Source organism: Nicotiana tabacum, chromosome 6, assembly GCF_000715075.1.
Source record: "Nicotiana tabacum cultivar K326 chromosome 6, ASM71507v2, whole genome shotgun sequence".
NCBI lineage: Eukaryota > Viridiplantae > Streptophyta > Magnoliopsida > Solanales > Solanaceae > Nicotiana > Nicotiana tabacum.
This window is the reverse complement of record NC_134085.1, coordinates 154,205,453-154,226,806: the sequence shown is the minus strand read 5'-3', so window position 1 is coordinate 154,226,806 and position 21,354 is coordinate 154,205,453. Positions and strand designations below refer to the sequence as shown.

The following is a 21,354-nucleotide window of genomic DNA, read 5'->3' as shown; positions in this document are numbered from 1 at the left end:
CCCTAATAGCTCGGGTTTATGCAAAATGCTCATCAAGGAAAAAGTTGTGACGACCGAGATGGGGTTGTATTAGAAATAGGGTCTAAGCTTCCGCGAAGCTACGACCAAGGCCAAAGCCAATTTTTCGAGGTGTGGGTACCTCGTCTCGGCGTCAACGAGTGTTTTGCTAATATAATATATGGGAGATCGTGTACCTTTGTTTTCACAGATCAAGACTACTTTTACTGCTACATCGAATACGGCTAGATAGACGAGGAGTTTCTCCCCAAGTTCGGGTTTTGAAAGCAGGGGTGGTGATGATAGGTATGCCTTTAGTTCTCACAGATCTTGGACGCACACGAAAGTCCATTCAAAATTGTTGTCCTTCTTGAGTACACCGAAAAATTTATGACATCTATCCGACGACCGCGAGATGAACCTTGATAGGGCAGCGATATGACCAGTCAAACTTTGGACTTGTTTTTTGGTGGTTAAGAGTTTTGGTATCCCTTTGATAGCTTTGATTTGGTCTGGGTTGACCTCAAACCCTCGCTGGGATACCAGGAAACCCAAGAACTTTCTTGGGGCTACGCCAAATACGTATTTCTCCAGGTTCAGCTTCATTCCATATCGTCTGAGTATGTCGAAAGTTTCTTTCAAATGATCGATGTGATCCTCTTCCCTTTTGGACTTGACCAACATATCATCTATATATACCTTTATGGTCTTAGAAATTTGGTCTTTGAAAATCTTGGTTACCAATCTTTGATAAGTAGCCCCCGCATTTTCAGTCCAAACGACATGACCCTATAACAATACGTTCCTTGGTAGGTGATAAATGTGGTATTCCCTTGGTCTTCTTCCTCCATGAGGATTTAATTATAGCCTGAGTAAGCATCCATAAAACTCAATAGTTCGTGTCCGGTTGTTGTTTCGATGAGCTGGTCGATGTGGGGTAACAGGAACAAACCCTTCAGACATGATTTGTTCAAGTTTGTGAAATCCACGCACATCTGCCATTTCCCATTTTTCTTTTTGATCATTGCTACATTGGCAGTCCACTTCGGGTACTTCGACTCTCTAATGGAGCCGTTTTCTAACAGTTTTTCCACCTTCTCGCAGACTACATCATTGATGGAGGAGTTGAATTTACGTCTGACTTTCCTTACTGTGGGTTGGAATGGGTCGACGTTTAACTTGTGTGTGGGGATTTCCTTTAGGATTCCCAGCATATCTGCATGGCTGAAAGCAAACAAATCTGCATTAGCTATTAAGAATTGACTGAATTTACCTAGTTCCTAAAATTTGCAGCCGATATAGGCCTTCTTGCTATGATCGTTGAGGTCCAATTAAATAGGGTCGAGGTCTTCTATGGTCGAACCTGCATCCTCGACCACATCTGGATCCATGATGACATCCTCGGTCTCTTCTTGCTTCGACCTCGACCCTGTTGATTTCTATGCCTCTTTTTCTTTGTCTTTTTTCTGTTGGATGGTCGTGCTGCCCAAGGCAATGCGGTAGCATTCTCGGGACATGCATTGTTCTCTATGTATGTTGAATATCCCTCATGGTGCTGGAAATTTAATTACTTGGTATAGGCTGGATGGGATGGCTCTCATGGGGTGTGTCCATGGTCATCCCACTATAGCATTGTACGTAGTGGCCTGGCCCATGATGTGGAATGTCGTCTCCAGCATCACACCGCCAGCCAAGACAGGGAATGAAATTTCATGAATGTTCACTCAACTACATTATTAAAAACGGTTAGCGTGATGTAGCGCGACACTATCTTATCCTCCAGTCTCATTTGGGTAAGGACTCGAGGATGGATAATGCATACACCACTTCTATCATCCACCATCCGACTCATCGAAGATGATACTTTCTTCGAGTCCGTCGCACCTTTCGCAGGTGATAGACTGCTTGAGTTTGTGAGTGGTGGTGAACTTCATGCCGTTGATAGAGGAATCGTTGCCGCCGTAGATGATCATGTTGATGGTACAAGCTGGAGATCGCGGCTTCTGCAAAGTTGGTCCTCCCCTTATCGCTTAATAGCTCTTTGAGGTGCCCTTGCCGTAACATATTTACGACTTCCTGTCTGAGGGCGATGTAATCTTCTATTTTGTGCTCGCGTTTCTAGGGGAATTCATAGAGGGCGTCGTACTTTCTGGTATTCGGATTTGATCTCATCTTTGGTGCCACTACCCTTGCTTTCAAGTTTCTCAAGATCATAAGGACTATCTAATAGCAAATATGTTATTTTCTCTCGCCTCGACCTTCTTGGGTTCGGCATGGGCAGTTACGAACTTTTCGGCCATTTCTTCGAAAGTTTCTATGAGCGGGCTGGTAGCTGCGAATACCATGTTAATGCCCCTCCGGTGAGGGTTTCGCCAAATCTTTTTAGCAAAATGGAGGACACTTGTTCCTTGGCGAGGTCATTGCCTTTCACGGCAGTGACATAGTGAGTCACATGATCTTTAGGATCGGTCGTTCCGTCGTATATCCTGAGGTAGGGCGGCATGTTGAAAGTCTTTGGTATGGCATGCATGGCTGCATCATCACTATACGGCTGCTCTACGAACCTGTCGGCGTCCCTTTTCGGCAGCAGCTTAGGAGCGCCTGGTATCTTGTCAACTCATTCTTGGTGTTCCTTCCTCTGGTCTTGGAGTGCCTTATTTTCATTCTCCATTTCTTCCATCATCTTTAGAATAGCAGTGTGGGCATTGTCACATGAACTATCAGTAACATTGTGAGTTATACTTGTTGTTGGAGGGAGGGGTCGGTTACACTGCTCGTCTGTTTGTTGTATCGTGCAAGCCCTTGCATTTTCTGCAGTCATGCCTGGAGTAGGTTTGTTGAGGACGTTTGCTAGTGTGTCGCTCAGCCACACCTCGAGGAGTTTTTTCACAGTTGGGGGCGTCCCTTCCTCTGTAGACGTGGAGGCCCCTTTTCCGCTGGGTTTTGTTATGCTGCAGTATGGGGGGTGACCTCTAGGGGACGCGTTGGGCGTCGTGTCCTCACCTACTGTTTTCACAGCTTTCGTTGGTTACCTTCTATGTAGGGTTTTGTATACACAAAGAAAGGAGATTTTAGGGGTTTTTAATATTAGCGACTTGCGTTAATTGTAGATCTACAGGAAACCAAAAATTTAACTTAGAAATCCCCACAGACTGCGCCAAATTGTTTGACGAAAAAATATAGATCTTGGTACAAATAATTATGTTTATATAAATAGGGGTAAATCTTAGCTAACAATAATATCCCTAAGATGGAGTTCTTGAAAAAACAACAAATATTATGTAGTTATAGTCGGACAGTGACAATAGCATGTAATAAATATTCTAGAAATCAAAGGCAATAATGTAGCATTCAATATCAATGAATAGGAATAAACGATATTTAAGTAAACAGAATGAATGTATTACCCAAGAAAGGATGGAATAAGTGGATGTTCTTTCTGACAATGATGAATGATAGACAATCCATTAAATTTTGAGTTATTCTCCGATCTAGTGGAAAAGTATAGACAAGAATCTCAGTGAAAAGGTGATTTTGTATTTTAGCAATGAGATTTGATTCTCTTGTTTTAAGTCAAAGTATGTTTTTTACAGATGAATGTCACATGTCCCCTATAACTATGTCTCTTTTTATTTATAGGGAACATGTTCCTAGAAACTCTAACAGTACAAATTCAGAATATTCTCCATTAAGTCCTATCTTAACACTTGCCCTTATAATTGTCAAACATGCTTGACTTCGTCCTTGATGACGTCTCCTCGACTTCAATTTTGCTGACTCATCGACCACGGCCTTTGCTGATAACCAGATTACTTCGGCGTGGTGCCCCAAGAATGCTTTACTGATCATTTCGACTAAAGATGAATTTTGGCCCATACAGTAGTCAATGAGGAGTAATAGATCATGTTTATCGTTTAGTCCAAATACTACTCCTTGTTCACCTAATATAAGGGATAATCGTAGACCAATTAGAATAATAGCCATTTGAATGTATCTACTACTCCTTCTTTAACCATTATCCTTGTACTTGAAAATCCAAAGGGGTAGCATAATTTAAGCAAACCACAAAAGGAAGACCGACTACTTTTTCTCGAGCTTGTGATGGAGAAATTAATCTCTCCAATTTTTCTTGTCTACTCAAAACAGGTGGTTGAGCTGCAAAATCCCTTCCCCTTCCCTTCTTTTCCTCTACATATCTCTCTCTTTAATTCCATATAATTAACAAGCCTTAATTAATTAAACAACTTATCGTTTCCTTTACCTTTTATTCAACTCCTCTCACTCTCGCATTCATGTATATTACTTTCCTGCAAAGTTGTTATACCTAGGTTACCTAACCAAGATTAATTTATGTGTTTCATTTATTTGTTTATTTTTTCTATTTGAAGACGAATGATATTGTAGTACTAACGTTAGAACGAAGAATAACGTAAAATGGCATTGATGATCAAAGGTATTAGCTTGCATTATCCGAATAATTTATCAAAAATAGAGCAGGAGAATGAAGGGTTGGCTTGTATACAGAATTTGAAATTTGGATCTTTGAATCCTAGCAAAGGTAAAGGGAGAAAGAATTTGAAGGTGACAAATGCCAGCAAGAGCAGTTCAAGGAATCAGCACACAATTAATGGGAAGAAAATAAATGGTGTGCATGTTGAGGAGTATCCATATTTAGGGCAAAGGGGCAATGATAATAATGTAGTAGTTGAGAAGACAGAAGGATCATCAAATAATTCAAATTATCTACTAGGGAATTTCGTGGATAATAGGTTTGTGTATAGACAATCCTTTGTGATTAGGTCTTATGAAATTGGACCTGATAAGACTGCTACCATGGAAACTATCATGAATCTCCTTCAGGTTGGTCCTATCTTCTTTTTAAATTTATTTATTTTTTGAATTCTTTTTCATTGTGGCGTCGAGGCAGCTTGCACGACCTTTGACTATTATATCATTACGCGCATGTTACCTCCCACTAGAACATAATCAGGTAAGTCACTTCACATAGGTTCACGGTGATGGGAAGAGACCTCTTATTATTCTTTCTATAGTGGAATTTGAAGCTGGAGCCAAGGCTGTTAAATTGAATCCCTTTTGGAAAATTTTACTGTGCAAATAGGGCGAAAATAAAATACCTTTTTGTTATATATAAACTGTTGAATTCCCTTGACATAGAAAAGTTTATAGTGTAATGGCATAGGGATTCAAAAATTACTTTAGATCGCTAGTTCAAATACTAGGTGTGACATTCTTTTACTTTTTTGAATCTCCTTGCATTGTATGAACTTCTGGCTCCGCCACTGCTACTAAACTTAAACCACACCTTTGGCCTTTGGATGCTTCTTTTGAATTTATTTTGGCTAAATACTAATGGGAGAATTCATGTCGAAAATGTCACAATATATTGCAGGAGACAGCTCTAAATCATGTGGCAAGCTCAGGGGTGGGTGGTAATGGATTTGGGGCTACCCGAGAAATGAATCTTAGAAAACTCATATGGGTGGTCACTCGCATACAGATCCAAGTTGAACAATATAGCTCCTGGTATTCCTCTTTTTTCAATCTTTCCATTCTTGATATTTTCATTATAATTAAGATAAAGGTAGCAATTTTTCACCACAGGGGAGATGTGGTAGAAATAGATACATGGGTAGATGCAGCAGGTAAAAATGGAATGAGGAGGGACTGGATCATTCGTGACTCCAACACTCGCAACATCATCACAAAAGCAACAAGGTATATAAAAACTTGTCAAACTATAAGTTACGGGTTCGAGCCGTAAAATCAGCCAAAGATACTTGTATCACGGTAGGCTGCAGCCGTTTCTGGCCGCTGCGTGAATGATGGATACTTCGTGCACCGAGCTGTCTTTTTTTTCTTTTTAAAATGATGAGTATTAAAAAAGATACGTACATTATTTATGTGGTATTTTGCAGCACATGGGTGATAATGAACAGAGAAACAAGAAGGTTATCAAAAATCCCTGAGCAGGTCAAAGCAGAAGTTCAACCTTTCTACACCAACAGATGCGCAATTCCTACTGATCAAACGGATTCTGAAAAGATTGAGAAACTCAACGATGAAACCGCCGAAATTATCAGTTCTGGCCTTGCTGTAAGAAATTAAAATCATACTCCCCAAAAGAAAAAGATGTTCGATATAGCTAGCGTGTATAACCTTAACAAGTCATTTCTGATTTTGATTTTAGCCACGGTGGAGCGACATGGATGCAAATCAACATGTGAACAATGTCAAATATATTGGATGGATTTTGGAGGTAAAATCCTTTCTCTAGGCTGTTACAGTTTTAAACGCATATCCTATACGACCCGGTGCACTAAATTCCCGTTATGCGTGGGGTCCTGGGAAGGGCCAGACCACAAGGGTCTACTGTAAGCGGTCTTACCCTACATTTCTGCAAGAGGCTGTTTCTACAGCTCGAACCTATAGGATACAAGTCCCGTTCCTTTTGCACTATCGAGATATGCCTTGGTGTAGTAGGTTACTTACTTTATTTGTAATGGTACTAATCTCACTTATTATATATGAATAATTACCTGTCCAGATAAGTAAATTTGATAGTGTAAAATTCTATTATTCTGTTACTGAACGAAAACTACAACAATTTTCGTCTGCAGAGTGTGCCCATAAACGTATTAGAAGAATACAACCTAATGAGCTTGACACTAGAGTATCGACGGGAATGTCGCTTGTCAAATGTGCTGCAATCTATGACAACAATGAGAGAAATAGCAACAGCAGCAGCTAGTGAAAATGATGGAATTAGTTCAGATATGGAATGCACACATCTGATTCGCATGGAAGAGGATCGAGCAGAGGTCGTTCGAGCCAGGTCTATATGGCAGACTAAGCAATGACTTAATTGTATCTAGTGTTATTCTTCTCTATATTCGTTCGTATGCAATGTGTATCTTCTTCTTCGTTTTCTTCTTCTTTATTTCGACGTAATTAATTAGAGAATGTATAAGTTGTTTCTCTTCTAGATCAGGAGCGGATCCACTTTTTCGGCAATGGATGCTGGTGTCCTATTGCCTTTAACTCGAACACTATTAGTATGTATTCATGCACATTTTGTATTTAAAAAGAAAACATATTTATTTGTGGCATTTGACATTATTTAGGAAAAGAAAGTTCTTACCTTAGATACTTTCAAAATATTTGCTCGAGATGACAGAGTCTCGTGATGATAACATGTTATAAAATAAAGACTATAAAGTAAAGAAAAGTATAGAGAGAAACTGATATATTATTCGAATTCAAACTAATGTACATAATGAACTGAAATCTCTTCTATTTATAGAAGAAAGGAAGCTGCTCCGTAAGCTGTTACTACAAGCTGCTGTGTAAGCTGCTACTACAAGCTGCAGTGTAAGCTACTATAAGTTGCTGTGTAAGCTGCTACTACAAGCTGTTGTGTAAGCTGCTACAAGCTGCTGCGTAAGTTGCTGTTGTACCTGATATGGATAATCTTCTACTGAGAGCAATATTTATCCATAACGGAGTACTGAATGGATAAGCTTATTATACCCGGTATGGATAATCTTCTACCGGGGGGTAATGTTTATCCATAACTGGGTACTGAAAAGATAAGCTTATTATACCCGATATGGATAAACTTCTACTGGGGGTAATGTTTATCCATAACTGGGTACCAAAGTGATAAGCTTCTTCAGGAAACTTATTTCCAATATAGTACTAAATAGATAAACATATTTACGGTGGAGTCCCATATGGATAAGCTTCTTCAGGAAGCTTATTTACAACGGAGTACTAAATGAACATCCATAATATAATATATTTATAACACTCCCCCTTGGATGTTCATTAAAAGATAATGTGCCTCATTAAAACCTTACTAGGAAAAATCACGTGGGAAAAAAAATCCCAGTGAAGGAAAAAGAGTACACATATTTAGTAAGACGCATTGCTAGATGCCTCATTAAAAACCTTATAAGGAAAATCCCATGGGAAAAACCTTAGTAAGGGAAAAAGAGTGCATCGCGTATTTTACTCCCCCTGATGAAAACCTTGTTTCAAATATTTGAGTCTCCGTGTAGGAGAAGAACTATATCTTGCTAGTAAATTAACAGAAAATGCTATGTCAGGCCTTGTAGCATTAGCAAGATACATTAGTGCACCAATTGCACTGAGATAGGGTACTTCGGGACCAAGGAGTTCCTCGTCCTCTTCTGGAGGTCGGAACAAATCCTTATTCACTTCAAGTGATCGAACAACCATTGGTATACTCAATGGGTACGCTTTGTCCATGTAAAAGCGTTTTAAGACTCTTTCTGTATAGGCAGATTGATGGATAAAGATCTCGTTTGCTAAATGTTCAATTTGCAGACCAAGACAAAGTTTTGTCTTTCCAAGATCTTTCATCTCAAATTCTTTCTTAAGATATTCAATTGCCTTTTGGAGCTCTTCTGGAGTTCCAACAAGATTTATGTCATCAACAAAAACAGCAAGTATAACAAATTCTGATGCCATTTTCTTTATAAAAATACATGGACAAATAACATCATTTATGTAACCTTCTTTCAGCAAATATTCACTAAGGCGATTATACCACATGCGCCCAGATTGCTTTAAACCGTACAAAGATCTTTATAATTTGATCGAGTACATTTCTCAAGACTTTGAATTATATGCTTCGGGCATTTTCAATCCTTCAAGGATCTTCATATAGATTTAGCCAAATAAGTCATATAGGTTAAGACTTGTATCTAAATGGTACGACATCTTCAAGTGTCTGGACTGCTAGTCCGATCCTCACAATCGTTTACAATATTATGCACTATATTGTATTAAATGTATCGTCGACGATCATTTTGTGTCAGTTCCGAAGCGACATAACTTGTGGAGATCTTATCACTTTCTTTATTTTCAGGTACCTGAACTTTTTCGGGAGTTTCATGAAATGTTATGTCGTGGGCTCTTCTAGAGCTTATTTCCTCCTCATTATGATCATTTCGATCATTAGCTCCTACTATTTTTCAAGGATTGTTACCTTTGGAACCGATTGGTCTACCACGCTTCATGCGTACAGTAAACTCTATCCTACAGGGACTTTAATTTTAATAGGAGCATTTGCAGCTGAAATATGATATTTAATTTTGGATCAATGCTTCTGGCATTCGACTTGAATTATCTTCTAAGTGAGGATCATGATAATTCGATTCATATAACATATTTTTCAACTGTTTATTCCATCCCCTAAATGTTAGAAAAACTAACATATATCCCCAATCATCTTTGGGAAACATATCTTTGTGTATTATGATAGAGAAATTAATCATATACCACACAACAAAAGATAGTAAAAATATTTGGTTTCTGATCCTAAACCAATTGTGAAGGGAGGACTTATCATATATTGTTGATCTGATGCATACAAGTGCTGCTATATGCAATTTAGAAAATCTTAGACCAACACATGAAGCTTTGTTCTCATAAGCAATGGTTAGACATTAATAGGAGGTATTCAATGCTAAACCAGCTTGGATATAAACCAGCATTATCAAGATGAACTATCTTGATTTCATAATCTGAAAATTATGCTCTTAATCGAGAAAAGCAATTCCAAATGCCAAACTGCAGGTTGACAATAATTACACATGTAACCATCTCATATATGCACCTATAAGTGGTTCACATGATAGGTGAACGGGCCCATATTCACCTTTTATATATTTCAGAATCAGGGGTCTTAGTCCCAACTTTAGCTGGTATAATCAATTCATTATGAGAACAAGCAACACATGAGAATTCCTGAAGAATCTTCTAGTTCTTTAGTATATGCTTATCTGAATTCTCAAATAGCTCATTTAAAAATGGCAAATGAAAACTTCAAGTTTATCATGTCATGTGCTATCTCTTAGTAAACTTCTGGTTTACTATGACATAGACTTTTGCTTTAGTAAACTTCTGGTTTACTGTGATACATGATATAGTACAAATTAAAGAATAAGGCAGGTAAATTCTCACATACATATTATTTTACTCCCTATGATTGTGGAAACATGAAGATTATCAATCTTCCAATCATTTGTAGTCTCAATATGATAGCCATTTGTATTAGTAAACTTCAGGTTTACTACAACATATGATTTGACCATAATCATATAATATGAATGACATATTTGTATATAAGCTCTTCGAGAGCCTTAATTTATTATCCACAATCTAATATTTATCTGGCACTACTGGTGTCATGTATTCTTTAGGCAAACATTTAGCTCTTCAGGAGTTATTGATGCATTTTGTACTACCAAATATTTCTCAGACACTGCTGGTTTCATGAGAGAAAATCACAATCAATAAACAATGTATAACAATTGTTTAAGCACACGAAAACTCTTCTTCATAATATTTTTCCACTTCAGGAGGCAATTTCAACTGTGTTACTTCTTCAGGAGCAAATTAAAAATACGAAATATTGAGTATATATTCTCTCAATTATATTAACTCTTCTGGAGGTGAATTGTAATGTATTCACATCAAGAGCGCGTTCATATTTACCCAACTTATTAGTATTGTCACATTCACTTCAGGGAATGGATTAATATTATCAAAAATTCTCATCCTTCAGGAAATCGAACATAATTATCTGAATGCGCATTAATCACATCAAATTGTGATGCCTCAACCTCTTTTAAAATATTTACTACTTCAGGAGCAAATCGAGGCGTGCATTTAATATAGAGAATATTTATGTAGCTTATCTTCAATTGTAACTATAGAAAACCTAAATTATCACTTCTGGTGATCATAGACATATACCACTTCTGGTGGTTAACAAAATATAATTACAATAAGATGTATGAAATATAACTACTTCTGGTGGTTGTATATTTCTTGCAAACTGTGCTAGAGTTTAAATTGATCTAATAATATTATCCATATTCTTTAAAATGACATAAATAAGATATATTATAGTAAACATCATTATCAAATCATAATTTTTCTTTATGTACAACAATTACATAACCATACTATCTATTACAAATAACATAAATTAAAATATTTACATTTCTACAGATTCACCACCGATTACATGACTTGTTTCTCCTTCTGGGAGTGCAAAGTAATCAGCTACATCCAAATGCATGAAGTTTAAATTATCTTCAGAAATAAAATTTGCTTCAGCATTTTTCTCTGTCTTCTTCAGGGAGGCTTGATAAAGCTCAACCAGGTGCTTTGGCGTACGACAAGTACGTGACCAGTGCCCTTTTCCTCCACATCTATAGCATGCATTTTCTACATTTGGCGTTTGCACCGCTTCATGCTTTTGTTCCTTCCTTTTCCACTGCTGGTGGTGAGAAGGCTTCTTTGGTGCATTATTATTACCATGATTGGGGTTTCTTCCCCGACCACGGTCATGACCACGACTGGGGCCACGACCTCTTCCACGTTTAGCTTGGTGGAAGTTCGTCTCATTCACTTCAGGGAATGGACAAGAACCAATAGGTCGGTTTTCATGATTTTTCATTAATAGCCCATTATGTTGCTCTGCTATAAGAAGATGTGAGATAAGTTCAGAATACTTTTTAAATCTCATCTCTCGATATTGCTGCTGCAGGAGCATATTCGAGGCATGAAAAGTGGTGAAAGTTTTCTCCAGCATATCATGATCAGTAATATTATCACCACATAATTTTAATTGGGAAATAATTCTGAACATAACAGAATTATACTCACTGATAGATTTAAAATCTTGTAGCCTTAGATGAGTCCAATCATAACGTGCCTGTGGAAGAACGACCATCTTCAGGTGGTCATATCTATCTTTCAAATTATTCCACAGTATGACTGGATCTTTAATAGTGAGATATTCCATTTTCAGGCCCTCATCAAGGTGATGGCGTAGGAATATCATTGCTTTGGCACGGTCTTGGTTTGATGCCTGATTTTTATCCTTGATGGTGTCTGCCAGACCCATCGCATCAAGATGAATTTCAGCATCAAGCACCCAAGACATGTAGCTTTTGCCCGATATATCCAGGGCTACAAATTCAAGTTTAGAAAGATTTGACATTATTTAGGAAAAGAAAGTTCTTACCTCAGATACTTTCAAAATATTTGCTCGAGATGGTAGAGCTTCGTGCTGATAACGTGTTATGAAATAAAGACTATAAAGTAAAGACAAGTATAGAGAGAAACTGATATATTATTCGAATTCAAACTAATGTACATAATGAACTGAAATCTCTTCTATTTATAGAAGAAAGGAAGTTGCTCCGTAAGTTGCTACTACAAGCTGCTGTGTAAGCTGCTACTACAAGCTGCAGTGTAAGCTACTATAAGCTGCTGTGTAAGCTGCTACTACAAGCTGCTGTGTAAGCTGCTACAAGCTGCTGTGTAAGTTGCTGCTGTACCTGATATGGATAATCTTCTACTGAGAGCAATATTTATCCATAACGGAGTACTGAATGGATAAGCTTATTATACCCGGTATGGATAATCTTCTACCGGGGGGTAATGTTTATCCATAACTGGGTACTGAAAAGATAAGCTTATTATACCCGATATGGATAAACTTCTACTGGAGGTAATGTTTATCCATAACTGGGTACCAAAGTGATAAGCTTCTTCAGGAAACTTATTTCCAATATAGTACTAAATAGATAAACATATTTACGGTGGAGTCCCATATGGATAAGCTTCTTCAGGAAGCTTATTTACAACGGAGTACTAAATGAACATCCATAATATAATATATTTATAACAGTTGTCACGTTTTTTTGTTCTTTGTTTTTTCTTTTATTTTTTTGTAATGGGGGAGAGGATTACAAGGTGGAATCAAACTTTTACTAACTAGTTTCTCGACTTAGTACATGATTTTATAAAATAATATCAATATTGCCAAAACTAAAGCTTTAATGAGTAAATAATTATACATGAAATAAAGCAAAAAAATTTATATATAATGGTGAATATGGATCAGCGTATGATAACTTGTTTGTCAAGCTAAGGTTAAGATGATTGGATATTGGATGAACATGAAGATGAACAATCAATGTTTGATTTAGATACATGTGGCTTTCTTTTATATTTTTTTGTTTTTATAAAGTACACACATGTAATAAAATGTATTTTACCTAATAACTTTCTATAGACGATATTCATAGTATATATTCCTTTCGATCATTTTGTTTTCTCTATTATGACCGGAGCTCTTGTAATCAACATAAAACATGCATCTACTTGATCAATCACTACAATAGAAGTCTCCCTTATATATATGAACCTTCTCCCCAAGTGAAAGAAAATTTAGATCATCATATTAGTGAGCTTTAATCTGCTCAAGTAACAAAGATTGTACAAACACACAAGCAAAAACTTTTGTTGTTATTGGAAAATCTATTATGACACACAAATTAGGCAACGATTGATCCTCCAAGGCTAACACGTGCATTTCAGCTGAAAAAAGAATCATATTGCCCATGATTTTTCAACTCAAACCGTTACCACAAAATATATTACAACAAAGATGTCTAAATAAAACATCAAGTTACTTTATGATCTCAAAATGACAAAAGGCATTCAAGTATAACTATGATTCTTTCAAATTGTATACTTTATATTATTTTAGTACACATGAACGTAAATTTCACATATGTATGCACCTATAACATATGTATTACCAACTAATATGCATTTTGGCAAAAGAATAAAAACTATACCTTAAAAGATATGCTTTTCTTAATCATAACAACATGCACAATACATATTTTGATTCAGCAGTTCATATAAAATGACTACTCTATCCTTCACAGAATTAAATTTCTTCATGAAAAACTACATAGGATAAAATAAATTAGTAAATAGTTAATAAATGAAGTTAAGAAAAGTAGAACCCGATATATGTTTGTCTCTTTCTTCCCACACCATACATCGAAGCCATCTTCGTTCTCGCATCATATTCATATCGAAACACAACATAAATTAGTTTCTATAAGACTCGAAAAATACAGTAAACATGTTCGTATAATTCAATGTACCCATTTTAAAAATCAGAAAAGAAGTTGTAAATTCATGGTCTATCACATGAGAAAAGAAAGCATATGGTATCAAATAAAATGGAAGAAAAGAGAGACATATTGCTACTCTTCTGAGCCCGTGTACTATTGCAACCGCTTCTTAATATATTTTTTTTCCATCACCGCTTCTTAATATAGAGATCAATTTTGGTCTTATTAGATGCCTGAGAATAGTTCACTGTTCAATTTAAAGTCCATCTTTCTATTACTCTAACAATACTGGCTGCATGTGTAGAGAAGTGATGTATCACTGATCACTCGATGAGACAAACTTGTTAGAGAGCATTGAAATTATTTTTCCAATTCAAAATCGTTCCAAGTATTTTCTTGCATTATTTGAATTTAATTTATTATGGTTCCTCCATTCTAGCCCAATGAATTAAACTTCTTCTTTTTATTATTTGTTGTACATTTTCCTTGATTCAACACTTTGATATTGGCGCCAGTGGCGGAGGCAGGATTTTGGTTCAAAAAAGAAAAACGTTTAAGAAGATTGTAGCTAGTGAAAATTGAACCAATGACCTTACAAAGGTTTTGATCCTTTGACCACTAAGCTATGCTTTTGGGCTGTGTCAAGGAGATTTAAAACATAATATGTAGAGGTAAAAAACAGATTTTGTCTTATATATACAGTATAATTTTTCGGCGAAGGAGGTTCGGGTGAACACCCTTCCGCCCCTGGTTGTCGCTTTAATCCCAAAATTTTCTTTCCTCTATTGATTTGCTTTCTAGTTTCCATTATCCTAAAGGAATAAATCAAAAGATAAAAAGAATGAAAAGAATAAAAGAAAAACATGTTAGAAATGTTACTGGAACGTCCCCATACTCTTGGAGGAGTTTCAAATATTATGGATGTATTATATTTGTAGTATTTTGTCTCCACATTTGTGCTTTTGTTGTTTAAAGGAAAATAAAGCACATGACAGGCAAAATATGGAACAGAAATGTCTCTTTCAATTTAGATATCATACCAAATCGTCGCCTTGAGGAAATGGCAACATCCTTGACAAAGTTGCAGCACGTATCACATATTTGCCAATGGTCATGTAGTTGGTTCTAAACTTTGCCAACCGTCACACCTCATCGTTATGTTTTTTCAAGGTTCTGTTTGTTAAATTGTTTTATAAGTAGAATATTTACGTATATGGTGAAAAAAGAAGAATATATATATATATACTTCTTTTTTCACCATATACGTAAATATTCTACTTATAAAACAATTTAACAAACAGTTCTACTTTTATATATATATATATATATATATATGTATATATATGTGTGTGTGTGTGTGTGTGTGATTTTAGGAATTCATCTTTTAATTTTTGAGGTTCCCACTTTTATAATAATAATAATAATAATAATAATAATATAGATAGATAGATATGCTTTTGCTTTCACCATTTATGGAACAAAACTTCTCCTTATTAATATTGAAGAATGAAAGATACTTTATTATAAGAATAGCATCAGAATTGGACAAGCAAGGAAGTGAAATTGTAGATTGTTACGAATTGTTCGGAATTCTTCCTATCCCGAGATGGCAAGAACATACCTAGATTTCCGTTGTTATCTTTGTTCCACAAATCACAATGACGTCAACTTTCCGCGAAAATTTTCGTTCACTATATTTTTCTGTTTCTTGATAAAATTTCAACTAATCGAACATTAGAACTACTACTCTTCTTCTCGTTTGGATTATATCTATGTGATTTGTGAAAGGAATAGTCGAAGGCCTAGAAAGTAGCAACGGTTGGAAAACAAAATCAAAATAGGAATGTTAGTCTAAAACAATTGTGATCATTAGTAACTAATGTGAAAGATTGCAACCCTTCAAATAAGCGTGATACTTTAAAAAAAATAAAAATAAGATACTTCATTAATTCATAGGGGATATTTTAGTAATTCAACTTTTAAGCTTAGGGCTTCCTACTTTTATAATAATATAGAAAAGGTAAAAATTTAGGTAGTCGATGTCACACCTCCTTTTTACCCCTCCAAAAGGATAATGTGATGTTGGATTGTGGGTTAAAGAGTTTTTTCCAATTAAAATGACAATTTTGAAATAAGAATTATTTTGTTATTCAGAGTCGCCACTTGGAATTGATTTTTGGGTGTTCCAAGTCACCTTTTATTTGAATCCATGTTCAAAGGAAGATTTGACTCCTTATTATTGGTCTGCAAAAATAAAGTTCGGGTAAGGAATTCTGTTGACCAGGGAGAAGGTGTAAGGCATTCCCCGGGTCCCGTAGTTCTAGCACGGTCACTTTATTGACTTAAACATGGCTTTAATTAATTATGAATAAACTGTGAATTCTATGATTTTCATGTTTTACCTATCCGCTTTTATTTATTAAAAAAATGAGATTATTTTTTAAACGAATCACGTGTGTAAATCCGTTTTGTTTATTGTGCCAAAATCATGTCACGCATACGTGTACACAACTGCGGTAATTGATTTTTTAATACTCACCTAAAACTTACTAACGATATGTGAGTTATTGCATGGAGAATTATCCTATATGTTAGATTTAAGAAAAAGTAGAGCCAACTAAATTCAAACCGAATACATGACCTAAATGACTAAAATGGCAAAAAATGAAAGCTTCAAAATTATGACATGGTGCGCACATTTAAAATCTATTGTACCTATTATATTATTTGCTTTGAAATTTATTTTTCAGAAATCCAAAACTTCAATAAATTACAACCAACACTCACATGACCCATTCTACACTTTCTAGATAGTCTAAATTCCAAGTTTAAGAAGCATAATTAATATACTAACTCAATGATATAGAGGCATAAGCACTTAAATAAAGAAAATTAAATTAAATTAACTAACATGCTCATGCTCGGAAACACAGCTTTATTCTCATTTGCAACATAAAAAGAACAACGGAAATAATATATTAAACAAATATAGAGTTATAAAATGGACCTAAAAAAACCTTCCAACATAGATAAGGAAAGTGAGCGGAAAACCTTGGATGACGATGACCTCAAGCGACGGAACATCGACTTGAAAAAATGCTGTTGTTTCACGTGAAAAAAGTGGACTGTTTTAAGGTGATTTCAATAGAGTTTTGAGTGTTGATTTTTGGACTGTATTTGGGTGGAAAAGGGGACTGTTTCAACTGGATTTCATTGAGTTTAACAGTTGTTTTTCAGTTGCCTTTGGAGCTATTTTTTGGCGTTAATGGAGGTAAGTTTTGCAGCATTTTTGGACAGCTTTTATTGTAATTTCGGGCTGCTTTTTAATGGGTTTTTTAGAGGAGGAAGATGAGTGACCAAGGGAGAATGTAGTGGCTGTCTTCTTCTCGGTATTCATCCGTGTGTGTGTGTTTTATGGAGGGGATATGGATTGTGAGTGGTGGACAAGTGGGGGACAAGGAGTGGGTAACAAAGGAGCGTGAAGTAGGGACAAATGAGAGTGGGGGGACCAACGAAGGGGAAATGAGAAAGTGGGAAAGATGGGTGAGAAGTGAGGCATTTGTGAGATAAGTGGGAAACAATTCAAATATGGTCAAAAATTAGTTGTTCACAGCATGCCCCTCTTTGCTTGGAAACATGAAAGGTTTTCATGCAAAGACAAGATGAGCGATATGACTAATTTTTGGCCATACCATTATCCAAAAGGGCAGACACAAGACAAAGAGTGCAACCGAGTCCTGGTTTGGACGGCCTACATATCCTGGGTTATAAAGGAATCAGGTCGCGTGTAGTTCAAGAAAAATGATGAAATGATGAGTTGAGGAGTCGAGTGAGGTTCCGTCGAGGCTCCGGTCCGCGATCCTATTATTATATCAAAATAAAAAAAGGAACTAAACAAGCCTATCAGCTATCAGTTACAAGATTCCTATCTATGAGTCTTCTGAAGCTTGATCTTGAGTCTTGGATGGTTCTTCCTGCAGACTCTGATCTGAATCTTGATGCTCGTTAGCTACAACTGCTGGTTCATTCTTTTTCATCTTTTCGGATCAAGATGGAAAATGCAGAGCTTGTGACTTCAACTATGTCTTGAGCAATCCACATTTTTTCTCCGCTTCTGCACTTTGGATTCACTTCTTTTCCTTGTTTTTTCTTTTCTTTTATTTGAATCGAGACTTCTTCTTTTGGTCGCCTCGAAACTTGTTCCTCAAGGTAAAAACCTATTTAGGCACCAAAGCATATAAACGAATGAAATTTTCTGCCCCAGTTTTCACTAGGAAAATTTCGTGAGTTATTCGTAACAACAATCTAAACTATTTCTTTATTAAAAAGCACTATAGTGTCGGGATTGGTGTACCCTAGGAAAATATGATTCTTTGGGAATGGTGTACCCTAATTATCTAAATGGTGTCTCAACTAAGGATTGATGTACCTTATGTTGGAAAACAAAGCCAGGGAATGGCGTACCCTATACTGGTAAGGAAATGTAACCAGGGACTGGTGCCATGTATTATTGAAAAATAAAATGTAACCAAGGGTTGGTACCCTATATTACTGACAAAATTGTAGGATCACCCTAGGAGAAAAAGTTCTACCTGGGTTAAGCTACAAAAAACAAGCATGGGCAAAGAGTACTTCTACCCGGAAATATGAGCTGGATCCCCCTAGGCGAAAAGATTCTACCTGGGTTAAGCTACGAAAAACAAGCCTGGGCGAAGAGTACTTCTAACCGGAAAATATGGAGCTGGATCCCCCTAGGAGAAAAGGTTCTATCTGGGTTAAGCTATAAAAACTAAGCCTGGACGAAGAGTACTTCTACCCGGAAATAGGAGCTGGATCCCCCTAGGCGAAAAGGTTCTACCTGGGATAAGCTTTGAAAACTAAGCCTGGGCGAAGAGTACTTCTACCCGAAAATATGGAACGGGATCACCCTTGGCGAAAAGGTTCTACCAGGGTTAAGCTATGAAAACTAAGCCTGGGCAAAGAGTACTTCTACCCGGAAATAGGAGCTGGATCCCCCTAGGAGAAAAGGTTCTACCTGGGTTAAGCTTTGAAAACTAAGCCTGGGCGAAGAGTACTTCTACCCGAAAATATGAGCTGGATCTCCCTAGGAAAAATGGTTCTACCTGGGTTAAGCTGTGTAAAATAACCTAAGCGAAGAGTGCTTCTACTTGGAAATATGTGTTGGATCCCCCTAGGTGAAAAAATTCTACCTGGGTTAAGCTACGAAAACTAAGCCTGGGCGAAGAGTATTTCTACACGGAAATATGAGCTGGATCCCCATAGGAAAAAATGTTCTATCTGAGTTAAGCTATGAATACTAAGCCTGGGCGAAGAGTACTTCTACCCGGAAATAGTAGCTGGATCCCCCTAAGAGAAAAAGGTTAAACCCGAGTTAAGCTACGTTAAAACAACCTGAGCGAAGAGTACTTCTACCTGGAACTATTAGCTGGATTCCCCTAGGAGAAATGGTTCTACCTGGGTTAAGCTATGAAAAATAAGCATGGGCGAAAAGTACTTCTACCCGGAACTATGAGCTAGATCCCCGAGGGGAAAAGGTTCTACCTGGGTTAAGCTATGTAAAACAACCTGAGCGAAGATTACATCTACCCGGAACTGTGAGCTGGATCCCCCTAGGTGAAACGGTTCTATCTAGGCTAAGCTACGTAAAAACAACCTGAGCGAAGAGTACATCTACCCGGAACTATGAGATGGATCCCCCTAGGAGAAAAGGTTCTACATGGGTTAAGCTGCGTAAAAACAACCTGAGTGAAGAGTACTTCTACCCGAAACTATGAGTTGTATCCCCCTAGGTGAAAAGGTTCTACCTGGGTTAAGCTATGTAAAAATAGAAGGTGTGAACAATAGTGATGTATGCCGAAAGTAAAAGTAAAATGGAGATTTTTAGGAGCTTACGTTTGGTGACATTCGTTCTTTTAGAATCATCATTCTGTAGTGCTTTGTTCCGGCTTCAAACAAAGAAAAATTTGTGAGTTTTCAAATTGGTGGTTGGTTTGTGGCCTTGATGCCCTGAGTAATTTGATTCACGGCCACTACTGTCGAAGAACTGATTTTGTCAGCGTGGCACCGAGATGCTTGACTGCTTTGTATTATTTTTTGGAGACCTTGGCTTTCCAAACTTTTGCCGAGATGGTTGGCCACGTGGAACTCAACCTTTTCAACTTAATTTGCCTTTATAGGCACTTCAATTTAATTTTCTCCTTCCAAGCGTTTTGATTTCGAAGCATCGGCCGCCATGGCCAGTCGAGACCGACTTATGCCCCCTGACGAGGCTGGGTGCCTTTTTGCATATTAGCTTGTATCAAATGAAAACCCTGTAAATCAGTCTTACCATCCTTTCTTTGTCTTTGTTTCAAAACAGGGTTAAACCAAAAGGGATTTAAAGAAAACAAACAATGGAATGGAGAATGAGTTTAAAACAAGAAGTGTCCCTTTCGGGGAAAGGAAAGAAGGACTTATCTAGAGTATATGCGGACTTCAATGAACATGACATGCATTTTGGTCTGGATGCCTGCTCTGTGTAAATCGTCCGACTCTCAGAAATTCATCACAACTTTTGCCTCAAAATTGAGAAACCTAGCCAGGACTCTGTCGATACCGATGGCTGTGAGAATCCTCTTTTCGATTAGGGGTGCCCTTTACGGTTTTTCACGAGCTGGCCTCTCTCATTTCTTTACTCACCATTGTCTTATAGTGCTCTTTGCGAGTTTTCATTAACAAGACTCTCTCATTTTGATTTATTTGCTTACTGTCGCCTCACTGTGCCCGTATGGGTTTTCACCAATAAGACTCTCTCATTTTATTTCTCTCATTTGATTGCATCGGATCCAAGTAGTTGTATCCTCCAATTTTGGACATCTTTACCGATTGATCGGAAGGACTTGAGCAAGATTTGGGGTAAAAAGAGTTTGAACTGAATTACAACTTTGGAACCTTTCAGGCGAACCATCGCCGAACCATTATAACATCGGCCCCAGTTTCACTTTTGGGGGAATTTGGATTTTTATTTTGGTGTGACTGAACCCCAAAGAGAGGCTACCTACATATCCTTTCGGAATCAAGTTGAACGTAGTTCAGGGAGTATTGGTTTTTGATTTTCTTTTGTTTTTCTGTCTTGTTTTATTTTTTTTCTTTTTCTTTTCCTTTTTCTTCTTTTTTTTTCATTTTTGTTTTTTCTTCATTTGAAATTCTCTGTCTTTTCTTCCCTTTTTTTGTTTTTTTTTTCTTTTTTTTTCATTTCATTTTTCAATAACACTTTCAGGTTCCAAAGAGGGTGATCAAGAATGGGAGTTGGCTCAAAGGGTTTGCAAAGGGTTGATAGTGTTTGGGTAGCGAGAATGAAAGC

The 21,354-nt window shown here is 36.9% G+C and overlaps 1 protein-coding gene across 1 annotated transcript; it reads left to right on the top strand.

Annotated features, from left to right (window-relative positions):
- Positions 1 to 4,139: 4,139 nt before the first annotated feature.
- LOC107785685 (palmitoyl-acyl carrier protein thioesterase, chloroplastic-like) lies at positions 4,140 to 7,115 on the top strand. The gene is made up of 6 exons (XM_016607045.2): positions 4,140 to 4,857; positions 5,408 to 5,541; positions 5,620 to 5,733; positions 5,934 to 6,111; positions 6,206 to 6,274; positions 6,636 to 7,115. Exons 1-6 carry the CDS (start codon positions 4,432 to 4,434, stop codon positions 6,873 to 6,875), a joined length of 1,161 nt encoding a protein of 386 aa, XP_016462531.1. The 5' UTR covers positions 4,140 to 4,431; the 3' UTR covers positions 6,876 to 7,115.
- Positions 7,116 to 21,354: the final 14,239 nt, after the last annotated feature.